Below are 23,473 nucleotides of genomic sequence, written 5' to 3'. Positions count from 1 at the left end.
CCTGTTTTCTCAGGAACCCTGAGGAGAATGGCCTTTACATTTCTGACCAATAGAAAAATGTGTGTTTGACAAATAAAGGAGACAGAGATGATAAAGGTAGACTTCTTTTTTGACTTTGCCTCTGAAACAAACAAAGCAGGAAACAGCAGACGACACCGGTGAACTCAGCTGTTTCCCCATCAGTAACAACAGATATGTTCAAGATGTGGAAACCTTAAAAAGGGCTCACCAAACAAAGCATACAAGAAAGATGGTGACTCAACTTTAAGCCATGTGGGCCGATATTGTAACGCTAAAGGTAAGTAAGTTTTAAATACAAACACAATCATATTTTTAGATAACACATGGAATATGTCACAATCAAAACACAAAAAAGGTATCATACTTCTGTTTCGCTAAGATACAGACATAAAATTGCGTAAATGTTTCGACAATTGTCACAAATTGTCGTCAACAACAAGAACAGGATATGGGTCACTCCATCTTGGCTCGGGGAGAGCATTGATGTCCCCTGGGCCATACTTTAAAAACGCCTGGCTTAAAATGACTTATTTAATTGTATCCTTTGTCTGACAAGATAAAACAAAGAAACATCACCGATCAATAGAAACTATATCTTGACTTTGAGACAATCTTCTAGATCAATACCAACCTAAATGTCTTTTATTGGCTTTAGTACAGGTGCCAACAAAACGTCAACTCAAATCTCATGTTTTGATTTGAAACATAACACACAGAGAAACAACCCAAGTGTCATTTTTCTCTCTTGAGGGATTCGTCCTTTATTCTATCTAGAGCCATCGTTTTTGAGCAAATTTATACATTTCTTTTTTCAGTCATTTACATACTTGTGTTTTTTTTTTTTTTTGATTTTGTTACAAATTGTTTTTCGTATTTAGAGAAAACAACATTAACAACATTAATTGGTCCGGTAGGATGCAGTTATCACAATCAAATATGTTCCTGATATCATACAGCTCGACAGTCAGTGTTTACAAGAGAGGACAAGGGACGACATTAGAGGACGACTCAGACACTACAGGACTCTGCTACTGGTGAAAGTTAATGACAGAACAAACGGGGCAGAACTAAACAGGTTTGGTTAATTTTAAGGGCTCAACTATTTTTAGCTTAGCTTTTTTATATTGATGTGGCCCCTTATTCAGGGGTCACCACCAGGATTCAAACCTTTGTCTTCTCAATCCAACACAAGGATTTACCCCTCTACACCACAGGGGGAAACTTATTACTTATTATTCGTAATCCACAAGCACAATAGTACGTGGAAGAGAAAGATCACAGCCAAGTGGCTAATTTCTCTATTAAGCCAAATTAACAGAACAATGTTAAGAAAAGCAACAAGCAAACATAATATTACAAACAAACGGTAGGAAACACCATACACCTTGAATGTGTAAAGTAGCTATATTTTCACATGGATCAAGATGTATAAGATGCACAATAAGAAGAAGTGGCTTCTCTTGCGAGCTTATTTTAGTTTTAAAAACCTCTTATGGAAGAGCAGGATTTGGCTATAATGCAAAGAACCATGTTTGGGAAACATGGAGACAAACACCTCAAAACAGCTGTAGAGCACGGTGGTGGATGGGTGATGGTTTGGTTTTTGAAACAGACCAAAAACTCCTATGCATAGCAAAGTTTTCTAATGCCAAACGTGATGCTGTCTGCCAAAAAAGGGAAGCTCGAAGGAAAATCTTCATCCTAAGAGGAAGGAAGATTGTATTAACAGTGAACAAGCCTGACTTACCTTTTGCTTTGGTTTCATTCTTTTTTTTAAAAAGGCCGGCCAATTTCCCCCATGACCAAAGGCTGTTAGATCTAATTACCTGCATGGTAGATTTAGCAGCTAAATCTTTTTTTTTTAGATCTATTAAGCCATTTTTTGTAGATAAATAGAATATTTCAAGATGGAAAAAGTAAAACAGCTAAACTTTGACTTTAGAAGCAGCAGAATAAAACAGACAATCCTCGAGCATTCAAACCTCTAGAGTTTCTCTAGATGAGAGACATCTAGAATAAAAGACCTAAAGTGGGCTTTTTTCCCTCAATAAATCTTGTGTTTTGGCCTAGGTCGTCAGTGGGTATATGGCTGCATCAGCCTTTTCTCCAGGCCCATCAGTGTTTGATGGAGCTACTGGCCGCTGTGTCGCAGACCTCTGCCAGCTCAGACGGTGACTGATATGCATGAGGCCACAGAGGAGAACTTTATTAAATGTAGGAGCCATTACTCTCCCTCTGACATATTGAGGTCTCACCTTGGTAGGGAGTAGGAGCTGCACCATCAGTGAGGCAACAGATGTATTCCTATTTGTATTCACACACATTTTTAATCAATATACTGGTTTTACCTATGTTGGAGTGGTTTTATTCCATTGCTTTATGCCTGTTTGACCAATCTGCCTCCATGTGGGCTAACATGAAGAGAGACATTGAGAATGCACTGAGCTGTCAGAATGCAGAGAGCGAGAGCACAATAACGTATCTAAACCCTCCCTCCACTCCCCTGCTACACACCAACAAACATTACACAGTAATATGCAGCAAATCTGCAGCTGCCAGCCTGGACGCTGCCCGAGGACAACCCACCGCCTCCTCCCTGAGCCTGCTTCCCCAGCTGCAGGCGGATCCAGGCAGCCGCATCCCCGATACATCTGTAACCTGATGAACACCTGCAGCAGCTCAAGAACTCACAACAACAAGCAGCACCAACAAAAGGACCATCCATCAAACCTGGTAACAGATGCTTGACAATTTGTATTTTATGAGCCATTAAGCTGAGGTGTCACGTTCTTCCCACAATAAATAATTTCCTCATTAACTCTGAAATATTCCAGTAATTAAAATAACACTGATGCCAGGTTACATTACTCTATTCCAAACAGGTCCCCCAATGTATGTCTTTATAATTTTGATATTGAAATGGTTCTTGATGCCGTCAGAATAATAAAAAAAAAAATAGAAGAGACTGTCAGACAGGACATACGGTGTGTAAAGAAGATGCTTTAAATGTAATTACTGCATTTATACCACTGACATTGTAAAGGAAAAGCATGGATTAAAAAAATACCAGAATGTAAGAGTTGACTCAGACAGGTGCACAAAATAAAGAGTGAAAAAATAAAACACACAGAGCAGAATGAAAAAAAAAAGAAGCTGCAGACCGATCAGGAAGCCCTAGACTTGTTTTGGTCAAAGCTCTTTGCCTCATTATAGGTAAAGCCTCTATGAGTTAACTTAGTAAAAGTGTGTGTCCAGTGGTGGGCAGGCAGCCAACACAGAATAAAGAGGCTGGCTCAGACCAAGAGGTGAGTGAGAGGTGATTAAGTTAAAAGCAGCCAACATGAATGCCAGACATTATTGATGTGGAGGAATGACGATAAAAAGCATGGAATGTCTTTGACTAAAGGTGAGAACATCACCGTAAAAAACAAACATCTGAAATCATAGTTTTGTTTAGTTGTTCGGGGGAACCAAAAAAAAAAAAAGGTTTCAAGGCGAAACAAACAGGATGAATGTGGAGCCTGTTAATGGGCATATATTTGCAATTTCCCATTAAAGGCTTGTTTTTGTTTTTTCTCCTCTCTGGTTGCTTTAATGTACTTAAATTGAATTTTGTGCTTTGGTCAAATGACACTTAAAAAGCATTTCTTTATGAGGGTATGATGGGGAAAAAAATTCAAATAAAAAACGTACATCAGCAGCTCATGTGCACATTTCAATAAGGTGGAAGAGCTGTGATGCTGTGGAAATTTTCTTTCTAAAGTAAGACGCCTTGCTGAAAATGCACAGCATTATCAATCCTTTAAAAATACAAGAACATAAAAAAATAATACGCAAGCCTTAAAATACCAGAGTTCATTTAAAGGAAGCTTGAAGTAGCTTCTCAACTGAGGTGTTCTGGAAATGGGACAGGAGGTTTTCCACTGGTAGGAGACAGGATGGAAGACCATGGACGTGTTCCACAAAAACAAACTAAGCCACCAAGATATTCTGCAATAACGTTTGTAGACTATTTTAAAATAAAATCTCATTATTTTCTAGCTAGGTATCAAAAGTGGCCATTGAAGGTACAAATAAAAAAATCCAATCTATACAAGTTTTCAAACATAAGTTAATTCATTAAATGACGTCATTGGGCATCGTGTTTTTAAGAGAATGGAGGAGTTTTTTGAAGGGTAAAATCAATAAAATCTGTTTTATATTTTAACTTAGGTCTGCTGCTGAACCCTTATGGTTCCCAATGCATGTTGGAGCATCAAAAATCAACACAATAGAGCCTACTTTAAAACTTTTTTCCCCCCACCAGACAGACATGAGAATACAGCAGTGTGAACATGTAAAGAGGTCAGCTTTTGTTGTCGGTTCAACAAATGGCCACTTCTTAAGAGAAACGGGGATGGGGTACCAGAGCAGATCTCCTTCCTCTCAGAAATCTGAATGGAAATAAATCTGAATATTAAACCCACTTGTTAATGTTAAATGTTTTATTTTAAAACTTTAGATATCAACAGTTCAAATAAGGGTACACGGCTGTAGTAATTTTGAACACACAAAAATACAGCCGGAGATTGATCACCTCCATCCCATCATTCTGTGTCTGCCACAAACAAAATGAAAATGTTTTAAAAAAAGAGGAACGGCACAATTCAGAACTTCTCTCATCCACTTTTCTGTCCGTCTTCTACTTTGTCACAATTTATTCCACCTTTTGTTATTTGCAAGATTGTTTTACTGCCTCTCCATTCAAACCTTTTATACAAGAAACTGAAAAAGTGCAAGAAAGCATGTAGGTGGAAAGCCATCTGTTAACAGAATGCAGACTAACTGTTCATATTGTGCAGACAGGGAGGTGAGCAGGAGGCTAAAAGGAGTCCAGAGGAAAACAAACTGTTTAGGACTCTGCCCCCTCATAATAAAAACCCCTGCAACCAGTATGCCTATATTCCACCATCATTATGGTGTGTTGCTGCCTTTGTCACTCATACACACACACACACACACACACACACACACACACACACACACACACACACACACACACACACACACACACACACACACACACACGGCTGACCTTTGCAGTAACAAAATGAATGCATAGAACCAAAATCTGCAAATGACAAATCTGCATTTTGGCCCTTTGGGTTTCTCCTCAGGTGGGCTTCAGAGACTCAAATGAGGGCACTTTGTTTTAATGTGCAGCCTCAGGAAACCCCAACCCCCCCAAACATGCACACACGTATGCAAATAATCGTTTGCATATAAGCAAGAAGATTCAAATTTGTTCTAGATAAGGCTTCATAGATGCAAAGAAAGAGGGAAATGATGTGAATTCAAATGTTTTTTAGAAGGAAACAGGAAAAAAGAGGAAAAGAATGATGATCGAAAGCAGGAGGAAGGGAGGAAAAGGGGAGGAACCCCCCAGTGTGCCGAGACGGATGGAAGGAGGACTGGGGGGGATTAAGGAGAAGATGCAGAGGGACCAGCAAGAGATTAACCTTCGACCAAGGAGCTAACTTCTGATCTAACCTCTTTCTGCCCAACTCTAATCTGTGACCTCCTAACATTTATTGCTTCTACCGTCACATAAGAAGATTATTGCAAGGAAGAACAAGCCATGATTGCCTTGTAAACATTTTAATAGCTACTAAAACCATTTCACATCACACCTTTAAACATCATTGCATTTAATGTAAAAGCAAAACACAGACCAGGGCATATATCTGGGCTGGTAGGATAAACAGTTCTAAAACTGCAAAATGCGTCTTTCCAGCCCGAGTAAAACAAACCTGTGCGGAACATCTGTCTCTAAACACGACTGCAAGTCTTTTATGCTACATTCAGACCGCACGCTGCAGAAGCAGCAAAAACATGTGTGCTGCTTCATTTTTGATGCTTGTAGAAGTTAATTTCTGACGCGCAGCTGAAGCATCTTTGCTGCTTTAGCTGCGCGGTCGAAGAGTGGGTCTGATGCACGTTCGGCAGAGCTACCCTATCCTTTCTTTGCCTGTAACAAATAGCGGATGAAATAAAAAGAGTTGCTTGGCTTATTTTAACGAACAATGCTACGTTCAGACTGCAAGTGCTGCTTGTACACATTAGGGCGAAGTGTGTCCAGATCCTCTGATGCTCCCGCTGCTCCTGAGTTCAATCGTAGAAAGCAGCTTTGCTATATCTGCTGCTGTAAATGGGTAAAAAGAAGTTTTAATATGTTTTTAAATGAGAAAGTCAATCTCAAAACTTCATCTGTACAGTCAGTTCATAAAGATTACGATCCTGCCGTCAAATATTATTTTGCGCCCCACAGGTGTATGGGAGGATGAAACTCCCATACACCTGTGGGGCGCTGTCACTGGAAATCCCCAGCAACAGCAGCCTCTGGCCCGGTCGCCTCTTCTGGGTTTTTCGCTAATTTTCACGGCGGCTGGAAGGTGTGTTTCATGTACCTAATATAAACTGCAGACACCAGAATAATAAAATCGAACATATTTGCCAGCAGGTTTTGACATTTTAAGGTAATTTAGGTTTGGAGTGATCATAGCCATCTGCAGCAGCACTGTGTCAGTTTCCCTGCCAGCTCCCAGATCAGCTTCTCTGATTGGTCGATGTGACGCATCAAGCAGCAAAAGTTCAATTTATCCATCTCCAGCAGCTGCTGCTTTTGCAGCGCATAGCGCACATCAGATACTCAGAAGCTCATGAGTCGCTGCTTCAGCTGCGGAGACGCCCTGCTCCTGCTGCTTGAAATGCGCTGCAGGACCTTTTGATGCACCTTGATGTGCGTCAATCACTGACTTTGCATGTAAACCAGCTGCTTCTGCTGCCTCTAGCGTGTGTGGTCTGTACGTAGCATTAGAGTATTTCTTTTGCACGCTTAGACACAATGGATGTTCCTTTTTTACTAGAAAATTAGCTCAACTTTATTAAGATAGAATGGAGTTTTCTTTTAAAGGTAAAGTCTGGTCAAATATAGTCAGGACCAATGTTGGGTAAGTTAATTCAAAAAAAGGAACTAGTTATAGTTACTTCTCCCCAAAAAATAACTGCGTTAGTAAGTCAGTTGTTGGTCGTAACAAGCCAAAGTAACTACTCAGTTACTTTATAAACTAAAGTGTGGAAGAATTTGGAAAACTTTCCTGCTATTGGAATTTCAAATACAACTAGAGGTTTACTTTTGGAATACAAGTCGTTTATTAGACATGTGCATGTTGCTGACACCTGCGCCCACACCAGGAAACTGTAGTCCTTATTTATACACGATAACTAACGCACAACAAATCTGTTTAAACCGTAGCAATGATTAAAGCTTGACTGACTTCTGCAAAGTAATTAGTTACAGTGTTAATTACTGGAAAAATAAACATAGTTACTGTAACGCGTTACTTAATAATCTGTTAGTCCCACAGATTAAAAAGTCTTGACCCAAACAACTTAATTGCAGACGAACCTCAAATAAAGCTTGAACTCTTTTGCAGCCTCAAACAAGCATTATTTGGGATATTTATTCTCATCATCTCTCTACAAATCTATCATAACAATCCAGATTGGTAGGGAGCATGGGTAATGCTGCCCTGTTCAGTTCTTGTGGATCTCTGGTCTTTTATTGGAGGCTAAAAGGTGTAGAACATAACATTTTAAAGTTTTTAAACCTTTTAGGAAAAAAACTTTACATGTTACCAGCATGAACACATCTCGGTCAAAGTACCAACATTGATGATTCCTGGATGTAATAAATCCTTTTCTATCCAGCAGTCCTTACAGTGCATCACCTTCATGCTCTAATTCACATATAATGGAGATGACCTTCAGATTAATTAAATCAAGTCTTTTTTATAATAATACTAATATTCTAAAATTAAGCTCAGAGCTGCCTCTCATTTTTTAGTTAAACCTAAAAGAATAAGCAACTGTTATTCATCTAAGGTAAAAGGTCAAACATTGTGTCCTGTGTAGCCACAGTAGATTAAACAATTAAAGCTAGAATCATCCTTTTATATCAATCCACAATTTAATATTTTAAGTTTCTTTTTTTTCTTGCCAGCAGCAGAGAGAAGCAAAAATGCCTCCAAATAAATCCCAAACTGCTCTGTTCCAAAAGACCTTCAGCTCCTCTTAACGAGATTTGACAGACAAGGTGCAGACGCCTGTTCATCCTTCCACAACGCCAGTGTGTAGGAGTGTGTGAGCAGAAGGGGAGGAGGGTCAGGCATTCGGCCTGTTAAGCATCTGTCATTAAACAGTGTAAGTTGTGTGTCTTTCATGGTACACTGCTTTCACTCCATCAGCTCGCTCCCTCTTTTTCTCCAACCAGGTCAATGCACCAGCTTAAATGATTGAAACAGTTCAAGTCCTAAAAACCTCAAGGATTTAAATCCAGAATTATCAGCATATTAAAAGAAAACCAAAAATAAAACAAAATTTGATGTTTTGTTTTATTTACATTTTGTTTTTGTTCAGATCACAAATGCAAAGATTTGAAGCCTTAGTTTGTGGTTTGTCTAAAAAGCCAAAACCCTGACTGGTGCTATTTTAAAGATAACCTAAAAACATTTAAGAACCGTTTTTAACTGGCAAGATCCACTTTCTAAATAATCTTAATTCAAACTGATTAAATTATCAATCTAAATGGCAATAACTATATGGCTTTAAAGGTGAAAGAAATAAAGACATTTTCTTCAGTTTTTAATGGATGATGTTCACTAAAAGGTTGTTGAGCAGATTGGAGGCTGACGTCTTTATGTATAAAAATGAGGGTATAAAGATTTCTTTTTACTATATCATTGCAAAACTGATGTTATAATAACAAAAATCTTTTTCAATCATCAGAGAATAATGTGTATGAAGATAACGGCTACTTTTACTATGGTTACCAACATGAACTTTGAAGAATTTGCTTTAGGACACCCTCCAAGTCTGTGTTGGGTTTTTTGTAGATGTGTCTTATTTAATAATTTAGTATTTGCATTGTTTGGTATTTCTTTATGTCTGAACTACTCGTATGCCTAAATTGTGTATAGCATTGATATTAAGGGGTTTGTCTTAGACAATACACAAATATTCAACAATAAAATTAAGAATCAAGTGTTTTTAACACATAAAAAAAGACAATGTGACATTTGGAATATTTTCAGGAACTGGCACTTTTTTTTTTTACTATTTTGCATAAACAAATAAAAATATGCATGTCTTCAAACTAAGGATAAACCTGCTGCATCTCTAGACAAACAGCAACACTACTGATGTTCACTTGGATGGTACAAAACTAATTAACAACAGATTGTTTAACATCAATATGTGGAGGTAAGGAGAATATAGCAAATGCATTAAATAACAGTCTAGGCTGCGGATATGAAAGTAGTGGCCCCCATTAGGCAAACTCGGGAAAAAACAAAAGTTTATTCTGGTGGGCTTAGGCAATAATTAACAAGAAAAAACAACAACAACAAAAAGCTTAACAAAATAAAACAACAGCAGAGAAATAGATTTGTCAATTTCCAGACACTAAAAGCAAAGTTTAATCAGAGGAATCTAACATTAGCTGCATATCATTTAGGTCCTATAAAGGGATTTGAGGGCGCCTCTGCAGACCTACTGGAGTTCCCCATAGATCGCACCGTACTGAGGGAGTGGAGCAGAACCTGTAGGAATGTGTCATACATCATGAAAATGGATTATTGAGTAAATTTATTTAGTCTCAGATTCATATATCTGATTATTACTGGTTATCAGAATGTTATTGTACTATTTTTTCTGCTGCTGACTCCATAATGTCATCAGCATAATTACATTCAGAAATATGGTTAAATGCAATGTGCGTTGTTCAGCTAAATAAAAAGATATATATATCGAATTTCTGCTTCTAATGGGTCTTTGGAAGAAGGTAGAAATTGGGATAATTTTTATGCAGCCACAAAAAACAAAAATATTATTTTAATAAATATCATTAATAAATCTTAAAATCCATATTGCTCCTGGTTTAAAACCTAGTCATATTAGGTACTGGCCGACTGTCTGAAGGGACAGGGGAGCGTTATTGCTAGAGGTAAATTATGTATTGAAGAGCAGTGTTTGCAATATTATTATCACCAAGGATTTCATGGATGCATACTTTGTAAGGCCTACAAATTCAACTTTTATCCATTCCTGCTCTGGATATCTAGATCATATTCTGATGAACAGGCTCCAACCTCAATTTATCCACCAGGGACTACAGCCTATGGAGGGATGTGGAAATGGCACATAATGAGAAAGACAGAGAAGTGTCTAGAAAATCAGGATTATGTCATTATAAAAAAAATTATACCAAAAAAATAAATAAAGAAAAATAAAAACCTTAAGAGGCAAAACTTGCCATGTTTCTAACCTGTTACGGACGGAGGAAACCAAAATAATTGCGTTATAAGGCCTTCACTGACATTCATCTGATTTATTGAGGCAGAAATGCAACATAACTTGTTCTGAAATGCTCTAATTTGGAGTTAAAAGCAAATTTAACAGTCACAACCAAAAGGCCACGTTTCCTACACACACCTAATGTCATTTATCATGAGGGTCTGGGACTAAATGCCATCCAGTCTTTTTCATGACTGAGAGCAGATATGTGATTAGAGGAGGGAGCTGTGAGCCTAAAACAGCAGCAGAGCACTGCAGTGTTCACCCGGGGGGACACCATGTTGCACCCTGCTCTGCAGCGGCAAATCGCTGGAGGGGCAGTGAGCTCAGCCACACAGGCAGTGGACCGCTGATGATGTAAGGGGTCATGGAGGGGCTAAGTGAGACCTCACACTGGACAGGCAGGCCAGAGCTCAGGCCACAGTGGCATATGGGTGTGAAGGAGGTGAGGAAGCCGAGGAGGGTGGGGGAGAGGCCAAGCTGTCCAGTCTACTTCTCATGAGACCCTCAGCTGTCACAACACACACTTACCAGCCCTAATACTAAACACCCACGAGGGAGACAAGGGGGTAGCATCCTTCCTCCTTCCAACAGAAGAAGGAAAGGAAGCGTAAGCTCTGCTTCCTGCTGCTGTGATGGCAGAGGAATGCAGGGATCTGCTGCAGCCTCCTGCACCCTACCACCTCTGAGGCCAGGGTGCAAACCTGCTAATTATAGCCGCTGAAGGATGAGGGTCTGACCCAGATAGTTATTTTAGGTCCCGTGTGCAACGAGAGCAGAGAGGAGTCAGAGCGGGACAGGGGAAGGACAGCCTCGACTGTCAGAACCGACCGAGGTCACGCTGCCAAGTGTGCTCCCGTTTCCTCAGAGAGCCACAAGATCACCAGCATCCCAGCAGGAGCCCATCCTGATCATGGCTGACTGATATAATAATCATCTAGCACATCCATTATTTATGTGCACCAAAATACAAATTCACACAAAAATAACAGAGAATTGAATAAAAAAAATACTACAACCTTATTCCCACCTGATAATAATGTTCAAACATCAAGCAGTTATCTATTTCAAACAGATTTTTTATATTAAACCTACACAGCTGGAGCAGCTGCTCAGAAAATATAGGAACTGAGATATTTGCACCCTTTTCCCTTCTGACCCACGTCCCTAACTCGCCAGATATCCAGGCCATCCTCTCAGCTCTGTATGAGAAAAATCCCCCCCCCCTAATGTATTAGATTTCAAGTGATGGAAGGACGGACACATACTAATCCAAAATGTTTGTTCATTCTCTTCACTTTTCTGTACTTTACCAGATGTGAAAAATAACCCAAACCCACTTTCTTGCCTTTGAAGCCTACATAAACCATGAAATATTCAGCCATGTTTGGATCCTTGCTGTGACAGGAGGCCGCTCTAATCTATATGTTTTGGATTTTCCACGCTCTGAATAGGATTAATAACCAGAAACTGACCCTGTAAGCTGCTCCTCACAAACTTTGATACAGTTGCTGAACAAGGTGAGCTTAATGACTGATGGTAAAAGTTGGGAGCCGTCCTTTACTCATCTTCTGGCCAAGCCTGCCATATGACAGACAGGAAACTGCTGCTCCCCCCTCCCACACTCAGTCACCTCAGCTGGGACACGATCTGCTACTCTGTTTAGCATATATATAAACATAAGCACAAAGTAGTCTTGGTTTTGAATAAATAATAATAATATGCAGAAGTTTCACAGCTTGTTAAAAATGTTAACTACTGCTCCAAATTGAACAAAATATTCTTGCAAAACATTGGAGCAATTATACAGCATCTGTACCATGAATATTGATCATCTACTGTTAATCTTTCTGTATGACGTACATCAAAAAATACTATCAGATTTCTTTTTTTACATCTCGAAAGATAATTTCTTGGAAAAACAGTGGAGGATTTATTTGAAATCTTGATCATTTAAAGTTTTAACTAATAACTAGTTAAACCATCTGTACCAGAGGCTTAGCAAGCTGTGTTTCCCCACTCTGTTGTGGAAGGTTCTGATCTGTACTACTACTAAATGCAGGATGGTTGTGTTAAAAATAAGCCTGCCGGCGGAACCCGCGGCTCCGGCGTTACGCTGGCTGGGGGTTTTCCTCAGGCCGTCTCTCCTCCTCCCTTGGTGGAGTTCAGATTTCCTGGGTCGCCCCCCCCCGGGTGCCTTTGCTCTTGGGATCCCTTAGGACGTCTGGGGCTTTGGGTCCCCCGGTGCTCAACTCTGTGCTCTGGAGGGGCGCGTCTTCGGCTCTTCACAACCACTTTTGAGCATTTCTCATTTGCATAAACTTTACATGCACAACTTCACTCTCACAAACCACTACAGGTGCTTGGCTTGGGGTACTTAGAGATATACTTCCATACAGAAAGCCCATATTCTTATCTTCAGCTACCACAGTATACATGTCAGATTCATTAATACTACTTATACTTCAGCGATAGTACCAAGGTGTTACTTTATTGTATCTCTTATACTATATCAGTTGGTTTTGCTGTTCTTTTTACATCTCTTTGCAGGTGATGAAGCAGACTGAAGATGTTTTGTCGTTATCTCCCCTTTTATCTCCTCTTTCTTTCATCTTTTCTCCTTTTCTTTTCCTTTCCTGTTCTATTTACATTGCAGTGTCCATAATCTGTACTACTCCCCGCATGAATTATAATAAAGCTATTTATTTGCATAAATCAAGCCGAACACTATGGCGATAGCTGTACTGCTCCACATGTAAAAGTAAAATCTGTTGGGCTCTTTTTGCCATAAGAGACAATCATACTTACTGCCACATTGCCAGACAGGACACTTTTAAAAAAATTATATTAGCCTGTCTGATTCATAATAACAGAACCACCTGGTATGTGCAGCTGCATGATTTTAATGAAAAAACTAGATGAAACCAATATCACATCATCAACACTAAAAGCTCTCTTGTCCAGAGTCCATTTTCTTCACTGTAGTGCGGTAAAGTGGGAATTACTAGCTCCTATTCATGGGTCTAACTGCTAGCTGTAACCTTTCTCTTCCCTTTCGTATAGTAGCAAACCCACTTTAAGCATTTTACCGGCACCTAATACAGTTAATGTCTCACTCAATTTAAATGCAACAAGACCAAAAATTGAGTGCCTGTGTGATTTTGCAAAAGGACATTTTATAAATGACATAAAGTTACCCATTAATTAAGGACTGGGCGATTAGTAAAAGGCCTTCTGCAACAAATAAAAATAAAAGACCAAATAGGACGGCCTTATTTTGTAAATGAGGCATTTTTAAAACACAAAATAAAAACAAAAGACTTGTTTGTCCTGAAAAACAGCCAACATTTACCAACAGAGTTGTCTTCTATCACACCTAATATCCTAGCTGCTCTAGCTCTCCCTTCAAACCTGAGAGGCCATTGACAAAGGGTCCCAGTACCGCCCGTATCACTTAACCCCATGTCAAAACACAGAAGTAACACAAGCGCAGGCAGCAGGTCACGCTCCTGAGCTCATAAAGGAAAGAACAAGCTGGGAATAACACCCAGCACACAGGAGAGGCCCCTCGCTGAGGGGATACAGCTGGGAGCTGGAAAGCTGCCAGGTAGAGACAACCCTTCACCTCAGGGATCCACAGAGCAACACAGGAGAAACATGACTCGCCGGTTACAAAAGCTGGATAGACAAGGTAGGAAAAGTGTGGATTAAGAGATAAAAGAAAGGACTGGGTCTTACCATGGTGTCCCGTATATCCGGAATCCCTTTACTGTGACGTCCGAGTCCTGCAGGTACACACAGTTTGTGAGGAGCGACTGGACATTGTCAAAATCCTCCGGTTTGAGTTTGGAGACTGACGGGAATCTATAGTAATCCTGCTTGACCAGCTCTGCCATAAAGTCCTTATCAAAGGTCAGTTCGTGGTTACCAGCGATCACCACCTTGAATTCATATGGAAGGCCACCTGTGGAGACAAGAACAGACAGATATATGTTCCACCGCTTTTTCAGATTTGTTTTAAATAACAAAAACTAAAGGTCATGATTATCAAGTAAAATATGACTCAAAATGTTTTTCTTTTAAACTCAAACCTCCCGAGCAATGATGAGCACAAAAGAAAGTTGGTTTTATCACTAGATGAACAAAAGCCAATCTTCAGCTATATTAAAAAAGAGGTACAATTCTTTATCAACAGCAAGCAAAGAGTAAAGTCAAGGTTGACCTTGATTTAAATGACTGTTTCCATCCAACCACAAGTTACACAATCAAAAGACATGCAAGTTACCAGGGCAACCTGTGTTGTATATTATTAGTCAGAAGATTTTTAAATTCCTCACCAGAATCTTAATTTCCTAAGAGGAAAACTTTGAACCAATCTGACTGTAAGATCTGGTTGAATTGTTTCCGTAAAGTTTCTCGATATGACGTGTTGTAAATTCGCGCTTTATGAATAAACTGAATTGAAACTAAAGAAACTTTACTTTGTAAAAGGATTGTGTGTTTGGACAGTTGTTCATCTTAACAGGAGGGTTTATTTCTTAGTTTTGACTAAAAGGAATTGATGCATGTGATTATATGTCCACAGCTAATGTTTTGACAAAGACGTCTCACTCTTAGTTTTCAAAGGCTTTACTTCTTAAAATTGAAAGCCTTAGTTAAAATGTTAAAAGGTGCATATTTTTCGCCTGGCAGGTGAGTTTTTTACAAACGAAGGCATTTGTCCAAATATTTTTCACCAGCAGCTCTCCTCCTCTCCCTCAGCAGCTCCCCGTGTACCTAACCCCGAGCACGGATCACGACTGAAAAGAAAGTCAGATAATTGGAGGGAAAAATACCTTCAATTCAGACAGTGATAGAGGTTACAACCACAGCCAACGGTTCAGCTTGACCTCAACAGGCCACCGTCCATCTGTGTAGCTGTCAGGCAACGAGAAAAAAGCATGAACCCCAACCTGAACTAAATAGAGAAGAACATCTATTACAACTCTCATCCCCTCATCTTTCAACTTCCTCTCTGCCCTTTTCTCGCTCCTCTGTCAAGGTGATTTGTCCCGGTTCCCCGACGCCATCAAGAAAACCGACTTACTGCTTTATTCCAGCCGACTGAGCACTCGACCAAAGGTTCTGGCATTCATCACCTTCCTCTTATTCTGTATTTCTCTTTTTTTAACCTCTCCAAGCTTCTTTCTTTACCTTTTCTATATGGGTAAATTAGAGGTAATTTATTAGAAATTATAGAATAAATTTCAACATAAACCTGCCTGATGTGAGTTACAATAGCGTGCAAATCATTGCAATTTTAAATTAATCTGCAAGCAACCCTTGCCTCTAAACTATCTAGCCAAAGTACAGAAAACATAAACCTATATTATTGACTGGTGGGTTCAAACCAAAGACACAAAGAGAAAACACTTTATTTTTCTAGAAATGTGAGCAGCTTTGCTTATTCTCTAATCAAAAATAAAGGGGGGAAATATTAAGCTCTGTCTGGAAAAACCAGAGAGGGTCCAAAACCAGAAGAAAGTACATTTAGGTGCTCAATTTCTTTATTTAGGAGCAACTAAAATTATTACCAACAGTACAAAAGAAAATTTGATCTGACAGCTTGTTCTAGAAGTCTGTAAATCTGCAAATACCAGCATATGCTTCTCAATATTCTTGTTTTAATTCTATAAAAAGATAAATTACATATCAGCATAACCTACATGTCTGATACAGACACATCAATATTGTGATCTCTACCTAAGCAGGCATAAAAATAAATTCATGTTGACCATTTGGACCAGTGTAAAAACAGCAAGTGCTGACACTTCCTGCACAGGTGAAGCCCAAAAAAATTTAAAAGGCTGAAAGAAGAGGGCTGCAGCCATATCTTGATTAACTCTGCTTGCAAAAAAAAAATTAAATTAAAAAATAAAAATAAAAAACCTTGGTTCCTGGGATTTATGCTTTATGCAGTGGGATGGATTGTGCAACTTCTGGTAGGATGGAAGTAGAGACTGCATTATATATATTGTTATGGAGTCCTATGTGGGTTCTGTATTTCAGAAGAAACTGGTTGAAACTCAAATTAAACTGGTTTTATTATGCAGGTATCCATTATTAAAACCCTTTGTATATTTCCTGCAAAGATCAGACTAGTTCACCAAACAATGATCTGACGCTCACCCACTTCCACCCGAAGTGAGACAGACAAAAATCTCTAATCAGTGGAATATCCATCTGTCTGACAAATGAAGATTTAAGACAAATGTTGCATCTCATGTTCAGGATGACAATTGAAGACCCTGTCAGTCAGCATTTTTCATGCCATCATAAAAAGGTAAATAACAGCTTGTGTAATAAATGTATTAGGGCTGCAAGTAACAATTATTTAGCAAATCGATTAATCTGTTGATTCTTTTTTCTATTAATAATTGCTCCTTAAAGAAGATTTGTTTACTAAATTAAACCAGGTTAAATGAAAACTTTTCGACTTGAGGAGCTCTGGATAGAGAATTCTGAAAGTTATTTTGGAAAGAAAAACAGTTTGTTTTTCCTAAATGCAAAATATTTACATATTTCTTCACAGTTTTGGTATAATAACTGCTCTAAGTGAGTTGCTCTCTCAGCTAAAGGCAGGTTTTACAGTCTCTTCACTCCAGTTAATGATTAATCAATTGCTAAATTAGTTTACGACGATTATTTAAATAATTAATTAATTACAATTAATCCGATTAATTGTTTCAGTTCTACTTCTTATAATAAGTAATAAATACTTATTGCATGAGATCCCTAAGGTATTCACCTGCCTTCTTCATCCCTAACAGTTTAGGGTTCTACTAATATTAACAAGAGACTGTCCCAATCTTTGAAACATGATGGTTTAGCTGGGATTATAGTATGGCATTCAAAATGTACAAGCTGATATTTTTATACCTTTTAACTTATTTATGCTTTTAAAAAAAACAGTGGTAAATTATCTATACTGCTTCGTTTTTTATTCAAATAAAGGCATTTTTTTTTATTCATGTATTTCTATGTGTTTCTATCTGGCTTTGTCAGAACAATAGAATCCAACACTGGCTAATGTCTAGTGTGAACATAGAAAACCCCTTCAGCAGCAGGAATACTCATCAAACATGACATCATAAGATGTATTTTTTATGCATTTCTGTGTCAAGAACCAGAAAACTGCATGTGACTTGTGTTTGTATTGACGCATTTTCTAAGTTGATTTCAACTACTCTACAGTCAACAGAGAAATAATTAAAGATCGACATTTTTGGTTTTAAAAAGTCTAAATAATGGACCAATATGGTTCTTTCTTTTGCATTTCTGTAGAAATATATTTTGCTTTTAATGAGCTAAATGTTGGATCACGTCAAGTTTAGAAGCCATTAGAAGCAATGCCCGTTGGTCTAAATAAATAAGAAAGTTTTCCATGTAGGCAGGTAACGTAAAGTCATGTCGATTTTATAACATATTCTCAGTTAAAATAATTGACTTGTTTCATGATCATTTTCTATTAAAATCCACCCAGATTATGAAGTTTGGATGACAGGATGATACCCTTTGCTTTATTTTTTCGGTCAGCCCCTTCGCTCTATATTGCTTTGGTCAGTAATAACTGCGGGTTATGATGCAAGGCAAAAGGGAAAATTGAATAAAATGCTCAATAAAGAGTCCAATAAGACCTATATGTTGAGCAAAATCCATTTTGATTTACAATGACACAAGAACAAAAAGTGATGAGAGTCTGCTGCTTTATTCTCCAGGTGGCCAAATTGAACAAAAACTAATAGAAACTGAGGAAATATAAAACAGGTTCCACATAAAAACACACAGGGTCAATAAATATGAGATCCACCATATCCAACTTGAGAGCGAAATGTTGGAAATGAAAGAATAACGGCTCTCTGGTCTACAGGTTTCATTTCTGCTCCTCTAAATTAGTTCTTGTTGCATCTGAGGATCATAAATTGCAGTATAACGTTAAATGAAAAAGCAGTCCCCCAACACACTAACTGAATCATGCTTCCATTTTCACACACATCAGCCAGAACTGCCTCATTTTCTCTGCCACCACCATCTCCATTACTCCACAGGGCCTTTCCACGGATCCTTATCACCAGTGAAAAGTCTCAGAGGTTTGATAGAGTGATCCAGCTGCAACTTTCTCTCACACAGGACAAAATAGAGAGGAAAAGATCTGCAGAACATGAACTTGAGAAGTGTTTAACCACAACTCAAGAACAAGTAGACAGACGCTAAAACACTGCGTCAATTAGAAAGTTTTACCGTCGGCGCACAACTAAAAATACTCTACAGGCCGCTAAAAAAGATCCACATATTCTACATGAAATCACGCGCGTTAAAGAGGTGACAATCTAAGAAAATTAATCTGTCCTCTCTCCTCACACATATTCCAATCAATCCTGGAGGAAATGTGACAAAAACAAATCAAATAAGGATTTTATATTTAGATCAAAAAACAGAGGGAAAGAAAAAAAAAATACATTAAGACGTCAAACACTTAAGTGTGTACCTAGAGGTAATTTTCTACCTACGTTATAAGACTTAGAAAAGTCATAACTTGTTAAATAAAACCAAACTTATTACAAACTAAAGGCTGATTTAACTATTGGAGAATAATAATCACATCTGAAGTTATAAATGTGTTTAAAACTAGTAGAAAAAGGCTAACTTGGTGGGCTCTAATAATGGCTACTTCTTTTAACACACAAAATGAGAGATGAGTGAAAGAGCTCTGTTGGACTCTAAAAGGGATCAGAGGCAGAGCTGTTATCATCAGATAAGCCAGGTCACGGGAAGCTTACTCCTCTTTATCGATCTCCAATGATCTCCTCCAAGAGGCCAAAGGGAGTCAATCTTACAGACAAACTGTTTGTCTCCTCTGGAGTTTTTGAGACACTGAGGGAGAAACAAACCGTTCAGAAAAGCTTGATGTCTGACAGGAAATATTGCAGGTTGAGCCTTTTTAGTTTCAGGACTTTTAGTGGTGTTTCCTTTTGTCTGCAGAAAATGCATGGGATCTGGTTAACTCAAGAGGAATTCCTATTCCTGGAACTTTTTCCACATGTTATTACTATGTTTTGTTGTACTTTTTAATTATAGAATAAATCAAGTATTTTTTATTCTACATGGACTCTTAGCTTGACCCTTTTTGGCCTGTGTGGCAAAACATCTATACTCCAATGGCTGTGAGGGTTAGAAATATTTATTAAAAGTACTGTACATCATATTTTTACTGCATTGTGTTTAGTCGGAAAGCATAGATGGGCTCAAATGCATCTAAAGCAAATATTGATACAAAGGGTCAAAATCCATAATTGTATTCAGCTAAATTAGGCTAGAAACTAAAAAAACACGACAGTCCAGAGTTTGCTTTTCATTCGATCTTAATATTTCAGTGATGTGCTTTGAGTTGGCAACAAAAACCAGCAGTAATGTGCGTTTCAAATGTGTTGTTCGGTCACAAATTATGTGTGAACACATTTTAAAGATCTGAATAGCTGGAAACTTCAGCTAAAGTGCTGAACGTCTTCCTCTATTGTCCATAAAGTTTTCTGTATTCATTCAGCAGATGAAATGAGGAACAAAGGAAAAAAGGGTCATTTATAAAATCCTGTATGAGCTGCAGACTCTTTTCTGTCTGAGATGTTAGTTATGTAAGAGTATTTAAAAATGTCATGGCATGATGCATTTAATCAGACTTAAGTTTATACTTAAGGTCACTCCAAAACCTTTACTGCATTTTGTATCATTTGTTTTTGTTCATTTATTTTATCCTTTTCTGTCACACAGATGTCATTTTTTTTTGGCTTGTTTTTGAACGTTGTTCTGCTCCATAACTCAAGGTCAGACGCCGATGTTCTGAAATCCTCGGCCATCAATTTTGGCACACTGTCCAGGTTATTAAGCAGAAGAGCAGGTCCAAACCATTACACTGCCTCCACTGTGCTCTTTGGGTGCCTTTAGTTAAATCATGAACTGTGACCTTAACTGGTAGAGGTCAGGGGAGCAGCACTTTAAACGAGTTCTGGGTCTTTTAGTTTCCTCCCAGATTAGTCATTGATCCACCCTTAGGGTGGTTTTTGGGTAAATGGCTCTTATGGGAGAGTTCCCCTCCATGTCCCGTTTTCTCCATTTGTGGATAGCGATTCTGATTATGGGGAGTCCAAAAGAACGAGGAATTATTTTCAAACACTAAACAGACTCATAGATGATTGTTTTTTTTTTGTTTTTATTTTATTTTTTTTTATTTCCAAGCGGTTTAAGCCTTCTTCATGTCATCAGAAGGTTCTATGTAAATAATTTCTTGGTTTTGCAGGTTTGGCTGTAAAAAATACTGGGAGTTGCCAATAAAATTAAACCAAACAATTAACCACATTTACTGGAAATGGTTCTCAATTTTCATACATTAACAAGAGGAAAAATAACTTGTCTTGTTTTTTATTCAAAAATGTTCTAAGTTAACCTTTACCTGGTTGTATAATTGAACTATCTGAAGGGGCAAGATATGTTTTCTCAGCATTGTTACTTGAGGTTGGATCAAAGATAAAAGTAAACATTTAGACTGGATTATACTGCAGGCCTGGTGTGAAGAAGATTTGATCTTTTTCATTTTTGGGATGAAACTGGGTCAGTTTTACCACTGAGACTGCTGGGAATTAGCAACAGAGAACCCTCTGAAGTGTTTTTTTTTTCTTGATTCAGGAAAACATTCACAGCGACCCTAAAAATCAAAAGGGTGCAACTCTTTGATACATGCTGTATCCGTTTTAAAGCAGAGTCCCTTTACGCCAGTCTCAGACCGAATACTCTGCTGCTGCTGCTGTGCAGGCACTCCCACTGAAAGCAGTGAAGCCTGGCTCTCTTGCGACTCCGACTGCAGGAACGACGTTCGAGAAAGTAGAACTTTACGTAGGTCAATGCATTTTCTGGGAGTTTCATGGCAAAAGCCTTAATCTGTGGACATAAATATCCTTTTCATTCTCCAAAAGCCTCTTCATTTCCTTGTCTTTCTGTTTGCCTTTTTGTTTTCCCTCATCAATTTAGTCCAGGTGGATTTTACTCTGAAATTCAGACTTTTATAAACCAAGTTTACCTGTTTGGTTTGTCAATTCAGGAGTTTGATGTGGGGAATACTGCAGCGTCTGGCCAAACCTCCTAACACAATCACCGGACGGTCTCGATAATCACAACAGCACTGCACCGATTTGAGCTAACACGCAGTTTTTAATTATTCGGGTTTGTTGCAGCACCCAAACTGCATTATGAGCAAGCCCTGGCATTAACCAGATTTAAATGCTCTTGGTATTAAATATCCTTAGTCCAAAATAAAATGTTTTTAAGAAAATCAAAGCAATAAATCTAAAGGTTCAGGTGAAGAATTATATGTGGAAAGCGGCTGCTTCTTTGAATCATCATCAGCTATTATTGCTCTGTTCCTCTGTGTGATTATTATACACTAAAGGCTCAAAGGTTCAAATTTTTTTTTTTTTCCTGACTTTAATTTCCTGGTTAATAAAAGTCAGAGTCTGGGGTGTAAGTTTGTGTTAAAGTTTAAATGCTTACCATATATTTACAGTACAGACTGTAAGGCTACAACAGGTGAAAAAAAACAAAACCCTGAAAATAGTTTTTTATTCTGAGTTTTATTAGCCTGAGTGAAACTAATGAAAATGAACCACTTATGGGGTCAATCACAAGTTCATTTCACAATAGTTAAACTTGGTTTAGTTTGCTATTTTCCCTTATTATGTCAATTAAAATGCCTTTTAGGTGTAAACGGGGTATAATTGTGTGATATAAAATATGTGTAATCATATGCAAAATAAATATAACAGAAATTAAAAGCATAAGAAATCCTTTTTTTAAATCCCAGAGTATATTAGTGAGAATCTATGTGTTTATTTATCATTTTTATTATAGGATTGTTTCTTTGCCACAGTTCAGGAGACACAAAGAGATAAAATACCCCACCCAGCTCCCACCCACAGCACGGGGCCAGAGGGAGGGGTCAAAGGTTAACTGAAGCTGGGTGTAAGGTCAGCAGGGTTAAACTGGACACTTTAGCAGACCAGCTGTCTGGGTCAACAGGGAAAGGAGTTCTTGTGTGGTCTGGCAACCAGTAAGACTCACAATGCGTCTTATTCCTGTGGCTCTTCCTTCTGCTCAATACAGACAATGCCCAATAAAATGTGTGTGTTTGAGGGTGTGTGTGGTATGTGTGCGTTTTAACTTGCAGGTAGGAGTGTGTTTGTTTGTTACTCGCTTTCTTACCTAGCCAGTCGTTGAACTTCTTGACCTCAGACGGTAGGCCGAGCTCTGTGAAGTCACCCATGTGGAGCAGCACGTCGCCGTAGGGCATCTGGATGCCATCTGTACGCGAGTGTGTGTCTGAAACGCACACAAACCTGGTGTGTCCCGCCGGCTTGGGAGTGTCATAAGGAATTGGGTCTACCCTAGAGAGGACAGAGGAGAAGAGTGTTGAGAAAGGACACAGGAGAGTGGGGCTTAGTTTCCAAATTAGATTCATCTTTCTAAATATTTACAGAATTCTTAAGGAAGTCAAAATACATATTAACAAGGAGACTGAAGGGCAGGAAGAGGGATGGACCGATGGACAGGCTGGCAGACGGATGTACACACAAACTGATAAACTGGCACCTCTGGACAGATCGATGAATAAATGCATCAAAGGATGGATGGATCAATGAAAAAAAATTTAAAGTTTCCTCTGTAGTTATCCAGCTATGAACAATTCGCTGATCAGATTCTAGACTTTCTACATTTATTAAATTCAGATCTACAGGCTTTGCTCTATTAGTTCATAAATCGAGGCTGGACATTTGACAAATTCAAGGATAGAAAAAATAAAAATTACTTCAACTATTAAGAAAACTTTTCTTTTTTTTTTACGTATAATGTTAAATTATCAAATTATTGAAAGTATGTTCGCTGTGGCTGCTTATTTTTCTGCCATTTCTGCCCTCATTTCACATCCTCATTTTTTTCCCCCAACAATGACGGTCTTGGCCGCAATTACAATTAG

The 23,473-nt window shown here is 38.4% G+C and overlaps 1 protein-coding gene across 2 annotated transcripts in view; it reads right to left on the bottom strand.

The window, feature by feature from the left end:
* The window catches only part of LOC107083882 (metallophosphoesterase MPPED2), a 74,107-nt gene that overhangs the window by 28,708 nt on the left and 21,926 nt on the right, over positions 1 to 23,473 (bottom strand). For both annotated transcript variants that reach the window (XM_015373410.1, XM_015373411.1), the window contains exons 3-4: positions 22,702 to 22,883; positions 14,152 to 14,377 (exon numbers count right to left, since the gene is read on the bottom strand). In XM_015373410.1, coding sequence (XP_015228896.1) covers positions 14,152 to 14,377; positions 22,702 to 22,883 — 408 coding nt within the window. The remainder of the gene's footprint in view (positions 1 to 14,151; positions 14,378 to 22,701; positions 22,884 to 23,473) is intronic.

Source organism: Cyprinodon variegatus, unplaced genomic scaffold (assembly GCF_000732505.1).
Source record: "Cyprinodon variegatus isolate N-32 unplaced genomic scaffold, C_variegatus-1.0 Scaffold86, whole genome shotgun sequence".
In the NCBI taxonomy this organism is placed as follows: domain Eukaryota; kingdom Metazoa; phylum Chordata; class Actinopteri; order Cyprinodontiformes; family Cyprinodontidae; genus Cyprinodon; species Cyprinodon variegatus.
This window is presented reverse-complemented; position numbering and strand designations above follow the sequence as displayed.